At 37.1% G+C, this 21,323-nt stretch overlaps 1 protein-coding gene across 1 annotated transcript in view; it reads left to right on the top strand.

The window, feature by feature from the left end:
- The window catches only part of LOC145989811 (epoxide hydrolase 4-like), a 36,035-nt gene extending 23,132 nt beyond the window's left edge, over positions 1-12,903 (top strand). Inside the window, exons 4-7 of the mRNA XM_083125172.1 lie at positions 170-332; positions 1,069-1,226; positions 2,213-2,464; positions 10,625-12,903. Of these exons, the coding sequence (XP_082981298.1) occupies positions 170-332; positions 1,069-1,226; positions 2,213-2,464; positions 10,625-10,800 (749 nt within the window). The 3' untranslated portion in view covers positions 10,801-12,903. The remainder of the gene's footprint in view (positions 1-169; positions 333-1,068; positions 1,227-2,212; positions 2,465-10,624) is intronic.
- The last annotated feature ends 8,420 nt before the right edge of the window (positions 12,904-21,323 follow it).

A 21,323-nucleotide genomic window follows, 5' to 3' on the forward strand; every position in this document is an offset into this window, starting at 1 on the left:
ACAGGTAACCATAACACTGAGGATATGATGTCCTGGTTTATGTAGAGGCATCAGAACAATAAACGCATACCTCTGAATTTATACAGGTGGAAGAAGTTGGCTTTTTCAGGGGGTCCCCTGTTTTACATGCATATTAACTGTCACATATTAATAGCAATTTGTTTTGCAGGTGTAAAACAGTGCTCAATTATCGGGCATGATTTGGGCGGTTTGCTTGGCTGGCACTTCACCCACCAGTATCCTGATATGGTGGAGAAATTTGTAACTATTGCATGCCCTCATCCTAACATATACTGGAAAGAACTTCCTTCGTCTAACATCTTTAACACAAGGTGAGTGCACTATAGATGTATAAATTGTAACTTGTAACTGAGCTTGAGTCACCCTCAAATTGCTCTTGTGCCATGAAGTTGTGTTTAGTATTTATTCTGTAGTAGACATGTGCGCAAGTGGGTGCTTGCTATTTGCCAAATGCTTGGTATGTAGGGGGTGGGGGGAGATAATTTCTTGTCAGTCTTTTATACTACAGGGTGAGTGAAATGTCTCACACCATGAGCCAAATCACAGTATTTGTTCAATATGTTGTCTGTCCACACAGGTCAATATGCGGAATCTCAGGTTATTGAGCACACCTGGAACATAATCTAAGGAATGACAGTCATCTTCAATTTTGGTGAAGTAGACCAAACAGTCAGTGGTGTGGACCTTTTCAGACACCCTGTATTTTTTAGTTTTAGATTGTATTATTTGTTGTAATAATAATAATTTTAGAAGGTAATTTGTTGCCCTAATAACAATCCAATGTCATTCATTTTGAGAATTGGAAAAACGGTTAGTATCATTTAAAAAAAAACTCCATAAAACAAAATTTTAATTGCAAAACTTTGTGACATGTGAATGAAAAGATACAAAAAATATATTATTCAATGAAGGGAATTTTCAAATGTATAAGAGGAAAGAAAGCATTTTGTAAAGTCGAGTACCTCATGAACATGGTAGGAAGTGACACCACTGCCTTGCTTATGATAGAAAATTGTCTTTTTATGTATTACGTATTTTTTTTTTTAGGTGGGTACATTTCTGCCAGCTTCCTTACCTCCCAGAAATTGATGCACTGAAACAGGACTTGTCAATTATTAATAGCTGTTTTCCACATTTATTGAAGAGGAATGCTGCAGATAATGGTTCTACTCTTGAAGCATACAAATATGTTTTTTCAAGGAAAGGTATGTTTAATATACACATTGTTGTGACTTTGTTGAGCTTTCTGTAAGGGACTGGAAGAGCAGTGTCTTTCACTACTAAAGATGGTTTGGGCTCATAGCAATAAACCCATCATTCATCAACAATTATGATTATTTGATACAGTTTCCATTGTTTTTGGTGTGCTCAATCCGGTCATAAGCAGCTGAGTAGTGACTGCTTCAGCCTAGCTGAAGAGTAGATTGATTACCACATGTAAAAACAGCAGCACTACAAACATATAAAATTACAGGAACCATATCCTGTAGGTTGTGACACCTGGATTGTCGCCAGCATTTTTTTTCCGGGTGGGACTTTACTTTTGATTAAGTGTGTTTGAGAATTGTTAAGGAACAATAGTACTGAAGCAACTGAGGCACATAGTGGTTCGGACCCCACTTTCAACTGTAGGTCCAGTCCCGATTAGCCAATCAGTGCATGAAGTGGACTTACAACAAGAATCCAAACTAGTGTACAGTTAGCACTGAACTTTTGCCCATCACTTCATTGTGAAATCTGCTTTTGACATCATAACAATAAAGTGTTAGCTATTGTAGTAATTAGGGATGGGACCGATTAATTGGTACTCTATCAGTATTAGCCGATATAGGCATATCGGTTTATCGGTAAAATTACCGATTATTTTACTGATCCGATATATCGATAAATATCTGATAGTTTAGTGCAAAATTCTGCCATTTTGTTGTAATTTTTATGTATAATCTCCATGCCCTAATTTCTAAAAACGTAAATGTGTAAACATGCAATTTCTTTTTCACTGCAGTCACCTTGAAACACACATTTATTAAGGAGGTCAATGAACCTTTTAGGTTCTTTAAGGTACATTTCTAATTTGTATCAGATCGGTAGAATATCGGTATCGGTAAATTTTATCGGTATCGGCCAAAATTTCATATTGGCCCATCCCTAGTAGTAATTGTAATAGTAATTACTACTTTGTTTGTTTCAGAGGATTGGACAGGACCATTGAATTACTACAGAAACCTACCATTTGTGAGAGTAGTGAAATCTGCCAAGGCAATCAACATTCCCACCTTGATAATCATAGGAAACAAGGATAACTTTGTAAATCTTGAGAGCGTGTGCAAATCCACAGACTATGCAGAGAGATTCTCCATGAAAATTGTCCAAGAGGGGAGTCATTTTTCACACCAAGAAGTGCCCAGTAAAGTGAATGAGTTCCTTTTGAGCTTTTTAACAGGTAGGTTCAAGTATATCTAGGTGTAGAGATTTAACAATATGTATTTTCAAAAACTTGCAAAAAGTGGTTTCAAGTTGCAAATTGAAATTATTAGACAACTTGGTTTGAAATGCCTTATTTCAGCATGTTCTTCTACTAAAGGATGCACTGTTTGCATGCTTAGATCTTTTCTTGCAGCTGGTATGCTTGGAGGAGTTAAGTTTTGTCTTTCAAGTTATGTAACCAGTTTGTGTGCCAAAATGGTCAATTACTATTGTTGCCCAACTGGAAATCATCAGTAGTACTGATGTATAATGAGTTCTCATGTAGCTGAATGGTTAAAAAAAACTCTCACCTTGGGTTAGCGATGCAAACTCAGAAATTTCAGTGTTGCCCAGCATTGTGATGGCAATTGAGGATCTACTTAAAAGAAATGGGTGTAGTTTGCAGTAGAGAAAGACACAGTGATATAAGTAGGGTGACCAACTTTCTACCATAAATATAAGGGAGATTTCTAAATGTCTGCATTGAATTTACAGGATATTGCGGGAGATTTAGTTTAGTACAAATTTTGTGCAGATGTTCATGGGATGGTTAATATTAAACAAAATAATTAATTTACATTTTATATAACATACAGGTCATAATACATGATAAATATTTATAAATTTTCATGTGTCTTAGTCCTGACCTGTATGTAATTGTCCACTTATGCTACAGAACCAAGCATTTTTTTTTAATTGTGTAAATTTCAAAAACTCGTTACAACTATACTCACAATTAATAGCTTTGTGTGGTTCGTTGAACTCGGATTAAATTGGAATTAATTAAAATTTCATGATCCTCATTGTTAATTAAATATGTATGTGGGAGAAATATAGTGCCAATACAAGAGCTGGGAGGATAAAAAACAAAAAAAAAACAAAAACAGAAAAACAGTGTTCTGATTGTGATGAAATTTTAATACAGTTCAGGCAGAAAGGTTTTAAACACAATTCTTAATTTTCAGATTTTTAAAATTGTCAAAAAACCGTTCTTATCCATTTTGCGAAACAACGTTTTCTTAGTATTGGGTAGCCCTACAAATACACTATTGGTCTTGTTTGGAAGCTCTGTGAATCTGCTTTTAAAATCCATTAACATTGTCAATTCAGTTTGCGAAACCGATTTTATACAAATTTTTATTCAAGAGATTAAAGATGTACGTTGAATATGGCAACACCGTATGCAGTGATGTCCGTTGAACCATGGAAACTGTGGGCTGTCACTGTGAGTCCCTGCATGCAGTGTTGCCACATTTCACGTACATCTTTACTGCATTGAATAAAAATCTGTGTAAAACACTTGTTTAGAGTAGGTCTACTGGCTAATTTTAATTGGAATTTAAACTCTAGTATCTATAATTTTTTATCTGACAGTAGTGATGGACTCACCATCTTTGCACTGAAGGTTCTGGGTTGCAATCCTGCTTTAGGCATGAGTGCATGTTCATCAGTTTCAACTACTGTGTTTACTTGAGTACTCAGTGACCTTGAATAAGCTGAACACCTGGATTTGTTAGGAATACAATTTTTACAGTTTTGCTACTACCCATCTGCAGTTTCAAGCACAAGCTTTATCACCTTATTTTATTTACTAACACCAGGTGGCCTCAAATGGCATAAAAGTAAAAGAGGTTGACCAGTGTCTGATTTGCAGTGCAATATAAGTTTTTCACTTCTACACTAAAATACACTGTTTTCACAAAGTCCGTGAAACTCGTACAAACTTCTGTATTTTCACAGCAAGAGAAATGTGTTTTCAAATGTTTACAGAATTAAAGATGCACCAAATTATGATGTCACATCTTGCCTTTGGTTACATGGCACACATTTATCGTATAGCCCATTTCACTTCATACCCGATGCAGCATGTCAGGGGGGTGATTCTGTGGATGCTGCAGATCCTGGAGGCCCTGTGGTAGGGGCTGTATGCATTCTTCTTTCTTCACATAATCCCACATGAAGAAGTCACAAGGGATTAAGTCGGGTGGCAGAGCACTTTCTTAGGCTGTCTGAACATGATTTTGGACTTCTGTGAAAGTGGCACTGTCACTGGCTGCCAGTGGAACTACAACAGCAGCAGATGGTGTTAGAAATCATAATTCAGTGAGTGCATCTTTCATGTTGTAAACATTTGAGCTCATGTTTATATCATTTAGTGCAAAGTCAACATCTCTACCATCTGTATTGGAAAGTTCGGATTGGGATTTAATCACAGACACATCGATGCTTTCCAGAGTCCACATGTTTTGGAAGATCTGCAAAAATACGACACAACATTTTCGTGGAGTCTGTATGTCTTGGAAGTTATGCAAAGTACAGTAGAGTCTCGTTTATGTGACCTTCGCTTATCTGACATACCACCGGAAATAAAAAAAAAATCATCAATCGGCAACAAAAACTGCAAGTTGCAAGCGTGAGCGTAGTCTATTTTTAGTTTATTCCAACTCTACCACATGGCGTGCCCGCCTACACTATGACTCGTGTGTCTCATGATTACTGTATTAGGTTCGTAATGTGTAAAATTATAACATTAGTTTAACGTTTAATAGGCCTTTTCTTAACACCTCCGAATTATCCGACATTTTCACTTATCCGACATTCTTTCCAGCCCGTTTATGTCTGATAAGCGAGACTATACTGTACATAGTTTTCATTACTTCGCAATAACATTGTGGGAAGAATGGATTTTCTGATTAAATGATTATCTCATCTGAAATTGTGAATATTTTAAATCAAAACTCTGGTAGAGTGATATTATGGCTCCAATGGAAAACATATGCAGGATGTATCAGAAGTGATAGCGCAAACTGAAAAGGTTAAAAGTACATGATAGTAGAAGCAAAAAAGTCTAAGTAAACATGAAGTCGCAAATGGTTCGTTTGCAAGATTATTGTAAATGTATGGTTTCGATCCACCACTGATTTGATTGTTTGTACAGATCGTATGCTTGTCTCCTTGAGCACTCATAGGTTTCTTTGTTTAAAACTAAACTCTGCGGAATGGGGCCATTGTAAACAAACCATACGTCCTGTATAGGATGGAAGGCAGGCATAACAGGCACGTCAGTAAAGCGTATCGTACCCAAGGTATTGGGTAGGATGTATAAAGTCTTAGCATAGCAGGTATCAGAGAAAGGAATGCTGAATAAGTAATCAGGCAAAGGTCGGGTGATTGACTTGGAAGTCGTATGTGGCATGACTGTTGGAATTGTCAGGAGGTGTGATCAGTTGGCGAGAATACGAGAGAGAGTAAGGACTACGGATTGTGAGAGAGGAGCAAAGTGGGGAACGACTATTGGACGATGGTGTGTGACAAGAGACAAGTGATAGTTGAGAGGACAAGCTAGGAACAATCTCCATATATTTGTAAGGCAAGTAATATCCTTTCCTTAACCAATCCATATCGGTTCAGTCATGGAGAGTATAAAACCCATATCTAATCTAAGCTAATTTCTATCGCCATTCCTTTAAAAGGTAACCTCTTGCATTTATCACATTCAGGTCAAGCGAGTGATAACCATTTGAGAGATGAATGAGGAATAGCTACATCACCCAATTAAATCTAGAGGTTCTTGGTTCGATCCCAAACGCAGCATGGGAGTTGCGTTACGTGGTGGAGGCTGCTTAGGGCTTCTCATCCATTTTTGCAAATGTGATGAGAAAACACTGCAGTACGTGAAATACTGCGATTTTCATCTATTTCATCCCGAAATATGATGAAAATAATAGAGCCTTCTAGCTTTTCAAATTACTTACGTGAGATATGGCGCCGGAATTTTCACTTGTTAGTGCTTCACGTTGTGTTAATTATCAATTGTTACCAAAGATCAAGAAAAGAAAGCAAAAGGTAGGCCTAGCAATATGCTACGCGGTAAGGCGCAAATAAATAAGAGTAGAGTTTTAACTAGGTTATTCGGCGATTGGCTTGTGAAAAGATGAGAATTAACATTAGGATGTTGCATAAAGCTTGGTTAAATATTTTAAAGATGTGTTCGGTACTGTCGTCACTCTGTTACGCGATTGTTGAACCTAACTTATCAAATTTTTGGGAGAGTAAACAATTGAATTGCTGATAATGTCCTGTCAAAGCCACGGGGGGATGAGAAAAGAAAACAAGCAACTTAGTGCTACTTTTAAGCTAATCAAGCATTTTTCCTGTGCATTGGCTAATCGTAGAATCAGGGCGCAATCTAGATTTATTCACCCCAACATTCTCGAAACTATCCAGTTTCAAGGTAACATTCACGAGGATGTATTAAAATTCATTGACAAATTTGAAAGTTTAGCTATTCTTAATGAGTGGAATGACTTAAAGAAAAGGCAATTGCTACCGGCATTTTTGGCTGATTCAGCATTGGAATGGTTCAATACTTGGAGTCGAACTCAGGAAGCACAGGATATAGATTTTGTAACTTTAAAAACTAAAATTGTGGAAGAATTTACGGAACCGGGGCATACTTTTCAATTAGAAGAACAAATCAAATTACGCTTCCATCAGGAAAATGAACCTGTTTCAAAATATGTAAGAGAAAAACAGTTATTGTTATTAAAATTAGATCCTGCCATGGACATTAGTGAGCAAATTAAGCAAATAAGAGGGGGTTTACAACCTAACTTTATGAAAGAAGTTTATAACAGGGAATATGATTCAGTGCATGAAATGTTACGAGACCTGAAACATGTTGAACAATTCAAATATCTCGTGCAAAAACGTAAAATTCTAGAAACTGAATGTGAGACAATGAAAGCTCTGTCGTGTTCTGAATCGAGTCGAGCCTACATGCCGACTCAGCAAGCTATCACGTTGCAGCGCACGGTCAATGGTCATGTTGACATAAGTTATTCTCAGGCTAATCGGGAGATCGAGGAAAGATTAAATGCACTACAACAAGACCTTGATCAATTACAGTCGAACGCGGGACTCCAGTCTCATGAGTCAGATTTAGTTTTGCAATTTCAGAATCTTGAGGCTAAAGTAAATGCACTTGCAGAACATCGGAAAAAACATTCATTCACTGAGTCATCATTCTCATATACAGTTAGAGAAAATGAACATAGAGATAGAAACAATAGGAGAACCTATTATCATAATAGTAATCATAGAGCTCAGAATAGAAATACTTGGCATAACAACCACAATAATAATCTCGACACACAGTCGCAAAGCTCGCATAGGGGGCGATGGCGCAATGGCGGTAACCCTCGATTTCAGCGTTTGCACTTTTCATCTTCATCTCCGCGAACATTTTTGGAGCAACAACAGGGGCGCGAAGATCCAAATAACCATACTAATCAGGTTGTTAATGCAAATTACTCTACTTTTCGTAAGAACAGAAGCAATTTTAAACGAGTTAGACCTGCATATGACGGGGACCTAGGTGTAGGACCTTCGGGGAAAACTCTAACGGTCTCTACTTTTCCTTCTGAAGATCTGATTTACATCAATGTGAATCTAGGTGGGGAAATTCGACAGTTCATCCTGGATAGTGGAAGTCAAATTTCGGTAACTGGAGATAAGAACATACCAGTCAATGCCAAGCGATTTAATATAAATACTGCGATTAGAGGGGTCACTAATAGTCAACTGACGGTTAAGGAAATTGTGTTGCTACCATTTTCTATACATAACCAAACATTTGTTCATCCATTTAGAATCGTTAAGGATTTTAATCAAGTTACTATATTAGGAAATGATTTCTTGAAGGTACAAAAGGCTAAGTTAGATTTTGAGGAAAATAAGCTTACATTGCATAGATTTGGCACACCTCCTAGAAACCAAATTAAAAATGAGAATAAGAAAGCTTTTGACGTGTCAATCAAAGTTTCCCATTTATTACAGCATGTTTTGCAACCAGAATTTGTAGCTGCTAAAAAGATAAAAGTGAAACCCAGGACGCATTTGTGCATTCCATTGAAATTGGCTAATTCATATGACAAGGATAGAACACTCTTGGAACCGGACCTACAGTTTCAAGAGAAAACGGGATTGATGGTTGCCAGAGCAATTATTAATCCGGATTCGAATCTCATTTGGATCACAAATCCTTTAAATTATAATGTTACAATTAAGAAAGGCACTATTATCGGGAAAGCTGAAACATGGGATAGGCCAATCATGAGTAACAATAATGATGAGAATAAGGATGAAATTGGTGAACAGGCACAGGTTTTCGCGACGGAAGAGTCAGGGAACGTCAGTGACGCACGGGCGGACCCTAGTCGGTTTGATGTGAATCCGAATTTAGAACCCCAGCAAAAGGAGCAACTTTTGGCTGTTTTAATGAAATATCCACATGTTTTTGCGTGGTCAAAGGATGATATAGGTAGAGCCACGAATTATAAACATAGAATTCAACTAAAAGATGACACAGAATTTCACTTAAAATCCTACCCGATTCCAGTTCACCTTCGTGATGAAATTAAAGATCAGATTGAGACTTTATTAAAGCAAGGTGTTATTTCTCCTACAAAATCACCCTTTAACTCTCCAGTTATCCTTGTAAAGAAGGCAAAGGGGGGTTATAGATTATGCCAGGATTATCGCAGATTGAATGTTTCGTCTGTATTTGACGCTCTGGGTGTGAATAACATCAATGAAATATTATACAATATGGGGGGCAAGAAATACTACTGTACGGCAGACTTGAAGAGCGGATTCTTTAATATTCCTCTCACCGAGGACAGTAAGAAATATACAGCATTTACAATACCAGGAATGTCACAGTATCAAATGAACGTCGTGCCACAGGGCCACGTCAGTTCATCAAGTGCGATGACTCGTTGCATTCACCTGGCATGCTCAAATTTGGATCCCAATCACTTTGCCCATTATGTGGACGATTTGTTTTGCTTTGGAAATACCTTCGAAGAAATGATCGTAACTATGGAGAAAATGTTACAATGTTTACAGGCCGCGGGATTGAAGCTTGCAATAGAAAAATGTCACTTCGGCTACACTGAGATTATTGCTTTAGGACATAAAATTTCAAAATTTGGCTATCGGATCAATGACAAAATCATTGATTCTATCAAGAAATATAAGACACCGACAACTGTGAAACAAGTTCGCACATTTCTCGGATTAACATCTTATGTCAGGAAGTTTTTAAAATCATATTCCGAGATGGCACTTCCTTTGCAAAAATTGATAGGAAAAAAGAAGAAATTTCTCTGGGGGGAAGAACAGCAAACTGCGTTTGAGAGGTTGAAAGAGGCTTTACTTACAGCTCCTGTATTAATGGCATATGATCCATCCAAAGAAGTAAGGGTATATACGGATGCAAGCAGTAAGGCTATTGGCGCAGTGATTTTACAACCGAATGCGAATGGTGATTTTCAGCCTATTTCCTATTGCAGTAGAGTGTTAAAAGACCATGAAACTCGACTTTCAACCATCGAGCAAGAATTGTTGGCAATCATATACGCATTTAAGTCATTCAGATTCTTTTTACTTGGGAGACATTTCGAATTATTTACCGACAACCAAGCAATCACATTCATTCGCTCCTCAACGCAACTTTCAAACAAATTATTTAGATGGTACACGTTGATGGCCGAGTTCGATTTTACGCCAATTCACTGTAAGACTACACAAAATATGGCGGATGCTATCAGCAGAGAAACAGAACATGATCCACAGGGAGAAGACGAGGAGCTTCCAGAGCCACGTACATTGTTATTGTTAGATGAGACAATTGATGTTGCTATACACCAACGAGAGGATTCTTTTTTTGGAAATATCATTAACATTTTGGAAGGAAAAGAAGACGAGGGGTGACCATTTACAACCCCATGTTTATCAAGACACTTTTTTTTTTTTGCTTCTACTATCGTGTGCTTTTCAGTTTTAGTTGTGCTATTATTTTTGATACACCTGCATAAAATTTGTAAATACTGTCAACTTCTTCGCAATTTTATCGGTGCAGAATTGGTTAAACATTGACACTTGAATAGGTATCAGCTTAGCTCTAATAATAATTACTTGTAACTTAAAGAAGAAAGAAAGACTTTCACAATTTGTGTATATTATTAATTGAAACATAATAAGAAAGAAAACATACACAAATATATATTTTTTTTAATCTCGCATCTTTCCAGATTTTATTTCAATTCAGTTTATTTACACATTTGCATTTCAGTTCCCGAGTCGAAGCAGACTGAACCGCCACCTTCACGTGGGCTTGTGACCAAAATGTTTGGTGCTGTGACTTCCACAATGAAATATGGAAACCATGTGATTGATGCAGTGACTAAGAAAACCGGCATACCCAATATACCTGCCAGGGCTATATATTACGGACAGACACCAAGCTGACCAATGCCGTTTCAGGACATTCTGGGCATGTAGCAACGTTAGAAGATGTACAACATGTATACTGGTTCATTTATTTATATATTTTCGTGGTGCTTGTAAGCAACTATTAAGCATATAGGTTGTGATAATGTCAAATGTAGAATGTAGTGTGTTGAGAAGAATGTAGATTCATATATATAGTTTTCGGAGGTTGTAAATCTTGTTGTGTTGTGAACTTGTTTGCTGTTTTCATACAGTTATTATGAATGGTTCTTCTTTTTGCTCATATTGAATAGATGAGTTTATTGTGTGTAATGGATGGAATCTGTGTGTCAGTTGATTCATGGTACTTTGTATCTTAGAATCTCGGAAACTGTTGGAAGTCTTCAGACTTATACACAAGTGCAGCATTTTGAACTACTAGGGTGTATCAGAAAGTAAGGTGAATTTTCAATTTATTGAAAAACGTGCATAGAAAAAAATATGAAACTGTAGTATGTTTGACACATGGTATCACACTAAATTTTGACATAGGAACCACTGCCTTTCTGGGCATATCATGTGAGGTGGGTCAGGGAAATGCCCATTCCGTGGTGTTTTTGGTCCTCACTCAGATTTTTGGGCATCCAGCGTGCACACACTTTCCTGAAGTCAAGTTGGTCATGGACGATACTCCTCACTGAACCATATGAGATGTTCAATGCATCAGCAATGTCATGCAACCTGACTCTTATGTCTTCACGAATCATCGCATCCACGTCTCACACATTGCTGTCGGTGATGGACGTTGCTGGTCTGCCACTTCTGTCATCATCAGTCACACTACTCCTACCACTTGCAAATGAGTTACACCACACATACACTTCTTTTTGCCACATAACACACACTCCATAGACCTCCAACAATTCTCGATTAATTTCAGATTGTTTCTTTGACCCATAAAAAATGAATAACACTGCGTACCTCCTTGGAGTAATGTTCAAGTCGTTGCGCCATCTTTGAATAGCTCTAGGTACCAGACGGGTTGACGTAGAAGACTGTAATTGCCGCCAGACTTGCATCACCTTGGTATCTGACGTACAAAAAATTTAATTAGCTACACAAAAACTCTGGGTTTTACAGATAAATTCACCTTACTTTTAATACAAACTATTCCTTTTGTCTTAAATTTATTCTTGGATAGTTTTTTTTTCCAACTATGTTAATATTTCTGTTGAAAGAATCTAAATTGAGAGAACAGAATGTCAAATTTGTGAAGTTTTGATTTCAAAACGAGTCAGATGATTTGCACTCTTGTCTTTGGTGCAAAGGTCCTGGGTTTGATCCCAAATAAAGTAAAGTTCCTTGTGCAGATTGCACCATGCTATGAAGGCATGGATGTGGAGGTAGGGTCTTACACATTATTGATCTCAAACATTTTGCAGGTAATGTAATCATTGTCATGCTCCAGCCACCTTTACCTCCCAGGGTTGCCCCTAGCTACCTGTTTATTTGAGGAATTGCTGAACTTCAGAACCTCTTTATGCAAGGACAAGGCTGAAAAAAAATCGACCTTAGATCACCCATCTCACCCTGGAATCGAACCCTGACATCCCGCATGGCAGTCAGTTGCCCTACCGAGTAGACTATTGGGCCTCCCTGATGGCGTAGTGGTAACGTCGTTTCATTATAATCAAGGGGTCCCCGGTTTGATTCCCGGTGGAGGCACATGGTTCCGGATCCTACTTTAAACTGTAGGTCCAGTCCTGATTAGCCTTACTGTGCATAAAGAGGACTTAAAACTCAAATTCACACTCAAACTAGACTACCTCTGCTCTATTTGATCCCAAGTTCGAATCAGAAAATAGCACAGTTGGGACTCAATGTGCTGACCATATGTCTCCCAATGAAGAGCAACCTGGCAGGTCTAGTCCCTCAAAGAACTGTTGCATCACACAACAGGTAAATGATTTAAAAACAGGAGGTGTTAAATAGTTCACGTAATGTTGTGTAATATTGAGTTCTAGGTACTTGGTTTCAGTATTTGGTGTGTACTGAAATATATCAATAGCCATGAAATACTCAGAATATAAAAAAGCTGACATTACCCGCAATAACAAAAAAAAAAAAAAAAACAGGAAATACTAAAGAAACTGGAAGAACAGTGTCAGTATTTTGAATACCAACTTGCAATATTAACACTGGTAAGAGTTTTTGGTATGCTAATATTTTCAGGAGCCCTAGGATTTGAAACCTAAGCATGAAAAAGAATGCTCATTTACCATGAAACATGTAATGGTAATGTGCTACATTCTCTTTTTTGCATCAAGTTATTTTTGTGAATGATTATTACATAGCATTGCTTGTCTATATTAAAGCATAACAAGAAATGCATGACATTTATGTAGACACCACGTTTCTTTTATTTGTTCGCAGACCTGCTTAAGAAGTCAGCCAAGTAAGTGTATATTCATTCTGTCTTGTTCTACTTAAGTTACTAGTTCTCCTTTGTACACTGGAGTACATATATATTTCTGCTTTGAACATGTTGCATTACACTTATTAATGAACAAAATATGCAGGAAACACATTAGTGTATTTTTACATCAAGGGTTTCATTGAGATTAAAATGTATATTTGTGTGTATGCATGTCCTCATTGAATGTATTTGTTACAATTGTTTTGTTATTATTGTGGTTATTAGTGGTTATTTAGTTACCCCCTTAAAGAAAGTGCCAATCAATGCAAATTTTGTACAGTTAGGTACATTTCATTCTTCCATTGATGCGAAGTGTAGTACCTTATGTGTAATGTGTATGCATATATTTATGTTTTTTTATGTATAGGTTTTTGTGTGTGAACTAAGTTTAAACATTCCAGTTTTTCAGCATTTGTAAGTGACTATATCAAGTGTATTTTTACTCATTTTGGTGCATCATGTGATATATTCAAATTATTTATATTTGCTATGTTACAAGTAAATTGTGTGAAATTTATAATACATTTATTTCTACATTTAGTTTTTTATGTGTCATTTCTGTACAGAACTTAAATATTATTTTCTCTGGTGGTAATGCTAAATATATTTTTATTTTATTATGCATTTATGTATTTCAACATGACATGCATTTCAAATTTTTAGTAGTGACTTATGTAGCATTAAGTAAACTTTGAAAATGTTTGTGATATATTTTAAAAATATGCCTTAATGACTATGTAAAATACAATAGCAGATATTTCCTTCCAATGACACTCAATTCTTTGTATAAAAAGTCATTCTTTGATTTTTTTGTTACCAGTGGACTCAGATTTTCATGGTGGTCCAAAAAATGCAACTGATAAATGATGTAACACTTTTGGTTACTTTTTTTGGGGAGCACCCTGTATATATACATAGTCTTCCATATTGTTAAATAATGGTGCTCTAAAGTGTGATATCCAAGATACTGTATTATAAACTTCCAATATGACAAAATATATTATTGTGTATCACTTTCTGACCATTTACATTGGTACTTTGTATTAGCTAACCTTTTGGTTAGGACTCGAACCTGGGTCTCTGGCATACCGTGCCATTGCTTTACCACTGAGCTACTGAGCCAGCCTTTTTTAGCCTTGCAGGGACGATTCCACAGAGGTAAATTTCTTTTTTGCTGATAGAGGGGCAAAGATTTGTGTTTTTAATACAAATCTGGTGCTGCCATGTGGTGATGCTAAATTTATTTTTACAAAACACACCAATTATTGCAGAATTGGCAAATACCGTATTTGCATATAAGATGCCAGGTATTTTAGGCAGTTGCCGGAGGGGGGATTTATAAAATTTGGAACCCTAGGCTGTATTTGTTTTTGGCCATGTCGACATTATTATTCTTAAAAGCTTATCATCATGGTACTTCACTTTCAAGTGCTACACATTAGATGATATCAGGGGAGATTTTTCACTAGTCTATAGCCTAAGGACCTCAAGTCGAGGGGGGCCACAAAAAATGAGACTGAAGAGGCATTTACTATTAAAATTCCTTAACATTGCGATATGAAAAGAAAACAGCATGCGAGTCATTTTACTTGCTCATACAATGAAAGAAAGTAGAAGTTGCATGCTCTGTATTAATAACATTTATAAACTTTACAATACACATATGATTAAAAATTATTCAGTAAACTTTGATAAAATAATACACATGCATTTAGATTTAACAAGAGAATACTCACCTAAAACTGTTCGTGACCAAAGAGAGAAGAAACCGACACTACATTGTGGTAGCCACGCTTGATGAGAAAAGAGAAACAAGGATATTGACTTAACCATCAATATCCGCCCACTTGACTCAATTCTTGGCATTCAAAATGTTTATATTAGTTTCTTCGAGGAACAATTGTTTATATTTGAGCACTGTTATGTGACCTCACACATCTTCCCTTGTAATCTGCCATGCAGACTTGCACTAACATTATAATACAGTACTAAAAAAAGGGTTATAATGTAAGAGGTTATTTAAATGCTAGAAACTCATTTCTTCCATGATATAAGCAAATAAAATGACATGTTTTATTGTGGTATTACCACAATATTAAGTAATTTTAATAGCAAATGGTGTTTGTTACTTCTGCCCCTTCAGTATCTCATTTTTGTGCGGCCCCCTGGACTAGCGGTTCATAGGCTATTGCCTAGTGGCAAATACCAACATGATTTTAGGTGATGTGTTGCACTTGATGAAATCGCAAGTAACAAAACTTAGTGAAGGGAGAATTTGGTGTGATAAGTTGTGATGAGATGAATGTTGACACAGGTGCTTGCTTTGACCAGGAGGAAGATCAAATCTTTGGTCCTCATCATTATGTACTGGTTGCTATGGTACCAGCCCCCATGGCAGGGTGCTAAGCACAGCATGCTATGATGCCGGGGATCCCGAGCTCAAGTTCCGACATGGCCATGGGTGTTTGCAAGTGTTCCTTCATCAATTTCATCATATCATTCATCTTCATCTTTACGGTTAGCCAAAAGTGGCAGAAAAGCCAAGTTGCTACGGTCCGTGGCTCTGTAGAAATTGGAAGCAGACTATTTATTTTGATTTTGATGTGCCAATGATTGGCGACTTATTAAAAGAAATAATACAATACATCCATGAGGTAGGATTCACAGTTTTTGCAGTTTGTGACGTGCAAGAGCATGTAAAGATCTTCAAGTAGATTACCAGAATAGCTGTTTTGAAAATCCTGCAAATGCATCAAAATGAATATGGGTTTTCCCCACATACGTGGGCTGTAAATTTAAAAGTGGCAACACTGTCAGGAAGAGGTGATAACGCCATGCATGTGATATCAGACATTGACACTTGTGGCCCATGTTGATGTGTGGAATACCAACAGTGGTTGGTGCAGCGAGTGCTATTGTGTATGTATGAGGTTGAAATAAACACCATTTTCTTCACTGCCCTAAAACATTTTTTGCCAAGGTAAGACAGTGGTTTTGGATCTAAATCCAGGTGGCCCGTGGCAAAGATGCATGAAAATGTCATCAAGACTTTCATGAAGCCTGTAGCAACAATACCTAGCGATATCTGATGGTTCCACATGGGTAAGTGCATTTCTTGAGGAGGGATGATCGGAAGAAAAGAACACAAAGGCTGTAAATTCCAGTAGGTATTTATTAGATGAATACAAACGGACCCGCGTGAAAGAATACTTCATTCACTATGATACGTTCAAGCTTATTAAACGTATTATTATTAGATTTGGTATTATGTCGAAGTATTATACTTACTAATAACAACTCAGTAATACTCGGTGGTGAACGATGAGACTCGGTGAAGTACACAGACTCCTCTCAGGTACAGGGGTAGTGTTAGGCAAAGACAATGCTTCACATCACAGAGGAATAAAACCACATTATTGCAGTAGACAAAACAAAAGTATTTATTCTTTATTTATTGCAATTATAATGCAAACAGGCTTAGTACGAAGGTGAGATTTCACTTTAACGATGTCTTGACTCAACTAAAATGCATAACCTCAATGCGTGGCTATTGGCATACCTATGACCACATGGGCCTAGCTTGCGCCCCGAACTACCACAGCAAGAGAGATTCAATGATAACTGAGCCAATATTTGCTCTTAGCCCTTTATTCCAAATTAATATTTGGGCTGACTTTATTTCTTAACGTAGAATGGTGGTGGTATTGTACATAGCATCAATGCATGGCTGATTGCATAGGCCTAGCTTGCACCCCGAACTACCCTGCCAAGATGTATGCACAACACCAAGCAGTTGTTTTAAGTTAAAAACATTCGACGATCTCCAGGAATGTGTGTGATTTCTTAAGCAATATCCTCGCTTTTATACTCTCTCAAGATCACAGATCAAATACAGATGAACCATTTACTATTTACAAAAAGATGCTACCAACAAAACTGACATCTACAGAAGTTTAGAAATGCAAATTCACACATTGCACACACTCAAATATAGATACATTGAATCACTCATAATAGAACATAAAATACAATAAATATTAAACAAAAGATTGCACATTACAAACAAGGTGCAATTTATATATAATAACACGGAAATTACGCTTTTTCACAAGAAAAAATATATCGGTGACATATTTTAAAGTGATGACGTCAATATGGGTCATATCAACTACTTCTCAACATAGTCCCTCCTCGGTTCAAGTATTTATCCCAGCGCTACATGATGCCTGTCTCAAAGAACTCGGGGGTCCTGTTCTCGGAGCTCAACTCATACTTCATGCTGCACAACATCAAGCAGTGTTGCCAGGTCCAGAAGAAGTTGAGAGTGCCAAAAAAAAAAACATGGTTCTTTCACCAAGCGTTTATCGTAAACTATGAATAGTGGGGGAGGCAAAGGGTGGTGGTGAATGTGAGGGGTGAGGATGGGGGACATTACTTGGTGGTCTAGTTCAGACCAGGAGATGTGGTTGAACTGATGGCTGATATGTAGACCCCCTCCCATATTTTACATACGGAGGTGTTGATCCATTGGGGCAAGGGCTGGATGATAGCTACCTGGAAGCAGTCATTGAAGGGAATATTATGGTGGTTGGTGTGAACAGCAACAGCGAACTCCAGGTTTTGGGTGTTGGAGCGGTGGTTGTTGATTTGGAGGTTGAGGGCTGTGGATGATTAGCCCAGGTAGAAGCTGCTACAGATATTGCAGGTGAAGATATAAATTTTGGAATAAATGTCCCTTCTAAAAATTTAAAAAGACAGAAATCCTGGCAATCAACAGTCAAACCAGATGCTAAGAAGTTAAAAAACTTTTCTTGGCTCAGCAGTGAGAGATTTGTAATTTGCCATGTAGCACCTATTCGTCAATTTCATATGTGGCCCTCCTGATGGCATAGTGGTAACGTCGTCACCTTGTAATCAATCCCAGGATCCATACCCAGTGGAGCCTGTCTCCGTGGCAGAGCACAGCATGCTACGATGCCAGGGGTCCCTGATTTGAATCCTGGCCAGGGCATGGGTGTTTATGAGTGTCTCTTCATCAATTTCATTGAATCATCACTTATCCTCATCTTCACAATTAGCCAGTCATAGGTGGCACAAAAGCGAAGTAAAATAAATCAATCGATACCTGGTGTCGCACTTTAAACTAGATCCAGTCATGATTCACTTTCCTGTGCATAAAGTGGACTTAAAACCAATCCCAAGTAAATTTTATATGAATGTTGAGTCTACTAATGTTCTTGATGTTCCTTTAGTGGTCTTCAATATATGTTGTTCTTCAGAACAACTTAATATCAGAAATTTAAGAAGCAAGTCGCAAGAATGATTTGATGAGAGTTTCATTTCAGATGACCAGCCCACTTATACTGTTAAGTTAATCACGACGAAAGCATGAAACAAAAAGAATGACCATAAAAAAGACAACCCGAATTTGTGTATCAGGGGTGGACATGGGTGGGCAATTGCCCACCTAATCAAATTCAATAAATATATACACTTGGGAAAATGCGAAAGGTTCAATAAATAAGTTTATTATGGTGTTCACTCCATGTATATTTTACTTGTGAATATTATCTATATTACAGACAAGTTCACATATTATCATTCAATAAAAAGCTTTGTTGTCCTTTGCCGAAACACTGATTTAGTGAACAGGTTTACGAAAGTCGGAGTAAATAATAAGTTGAATGGAATTAATTTAAGCTTTTCTTTCAACTTCCTTAATTTTATTATTGGAAAGCGAAAGGAATTTCCAAAGCGTTTGAAACAACAACTGTGTTAAGCAGCCAGTAGGCTTAGGAGGCTTTATGGAAGGTGCAAAATTGTGCAGAATATGATCAAGATTAGAACAGGATTATGGGCCTTAGCGCTGCAGCTCCTGGCCTTCACAGGGACGATGCATCAAATTGTTTTTTTTTTTTTTTAAATGTGCCACAATGAAAAGAAATAGATAGTTGAAATGTGACAAAAATATAGGAATATAATTAACTGTCTGCCATAACTTGGCCAAAAAGTTATAACTGAAGCTGAGTGTAGAAGGGGTGGAGTGGAGTTACTTTATGTTGTCAACTCCGGGCTTCCGGCCTGGATATGATTAAGGCAATCTATTAAAAAAAATAAAAACCTCTTCCCGTTGCTTCCTCCAGCAACACACAAAGTTGTTTCGTTAGGTCTACATTGAAATACTAAGACAGAGGTAATTTGATATGTCCCTTTCATCATCACGATTTTATATACCTGTCATCTTCTAATTTCGATATGGTATCCAAAATAAAAAAAAATTACAATTTTATATTCGTTCTACTAATAGGAAGCATTCACAAAACTAGATTTTGATAAAACAGCTCTGTAGTTTTGAAAAATCGCTGCACAATTATTGACTTGATAATGAGTTAGCAACTGTATTTAGAAATCTTCTTACACGAGTTGTTGTTTTAAGTCCACTTTATGCACAGATAGGCTAATCGGGACTGGACCTACAGTTTAAAGTGGGGTCCGAACCACTATGTGCCTCCACCAGTTATTGAACCTGGTACCCCTTGATCACAAGGCGACGACTCTACCACTATACCATCAGGAAGGCAAAAAATCTTCTTACAGATACATTTTCCCTATCAGTTATGTAATCATGTGATTTTTCTTGTGGTTAACTAACATAGAATAGGGACGAAATTTTAGAACTTTGTGCTTCATAACATAATACATACAATGTTATTTATTTATTTATTACTTTTCGGTGATATTCTGCCAAAATGCCCTTCTTTAGCCTAAGTAAATATTATGCAGAATGAACTAAGAATTTGATTTATACCCGGGTTCTTGCTTTTTTTAAAATAAAAAAATTGCTAATAAGACATTATCCATATTTATGTCGAACCCTGAGCTGTATTGGGTGCTCAGAATGCACACGTGATGTAGTGACACCTTTATCCAGGTTGGATTGATTTCAGTTATTATGTATTAGTTTTAATGTGCGAATTAATTAATGTTTAAACGATGTTTTTTTTATTTTATTGCAAGAGCTTTTACTATTCATTCTTTTCAGTAAAGGGTTTACCCCCGTTTTATGTGAGGGACTCAATTATCTATTTAGAAATAAATAACAGTCTGCGTGTGAAACGAGGTGGCGAACACACTATGTTTGCATTATTCAGTTAGTCGATTTCATCAACATGTCGTACGTGAATCTCACGATTCACGATTATACGATTATTGGTACTGCACGACACTCGAAACACAATGGGGACATTTTACAATGAAGAGTCTTGAATGTCAGTCCGCATTTGTTGGAAATTCTTTGTCTTGGGCAGTTTGTAAATGCTGTAAATACTTCTTACAGCCATAGGTGTGCGCACGGGGGTGCCAAAGGTACCTGGCTACCCCAAATGTCTTCTCAAAAAATTAGAAAATATGTTGAACTACCATTAAAATAATGAAAATAATATCCGTGGTAAAAAGTAAGGAATTCTGTTTCATTTTAGATGACCAGCTCGCTCTCTCTGAGTGTCTCTTTCTCTCTCTCTCCACACAACAATGTGATATTTGTTTACTATAGTAGAGTAGAGACGGCGAATGTGGAATGGTCGCCAAAAGTGGAATACCATGATATTTTCAACTACATACGTCTACCATCTATTGGGGTAGTTTAGAACCATCAGACAGTATGTACAGATGGCAGCACTGAAGCAACGCCCGCCATCCACTGTGAATGTTTGCTGACAGTGCAAAAAAAGCTGTTTTGGAGGGAGCGGACTTTTTTCGTTACCGTCGTTTTGTACACACAAAGCAAACACAAGGTAAGATTTCTGCAAGTGTTCTATGTGACATTGTTCACCAATGTTGTAGCTAAATAAGCATTGTCAATTAGGTGTCCTGGAAGTTTCCGTTATTATCTAATTTAAGATTAAAAAAGAAAAGTAGTTAGCGGGTAATGTGGAATACATGAAGGTGGTTAATGTGGAATACTATTCCACATTACCCTCTCTTTTTCAGGCCTTGATAAAATTTGTTAAAATCACATTTTTATAGTTTTATGACTTCCTGCATGCAGTTATAAGGTACAGCTAAATGGCAGAGAATGTTTATTATG

Source organism: Lepisma saccharinum, chromosome 7 (assembly GCF_977018435.1).
Source record: "Lepisma saccharinum chromosome 7, izLepSacc3.1, whole genome shotgun sequence".
NCBI lineage: Eukaryota > Metazoa > Arthropoda > Insecta > Zygentoma > Lepismatidae > Lepisma > Lepisma saccharinum.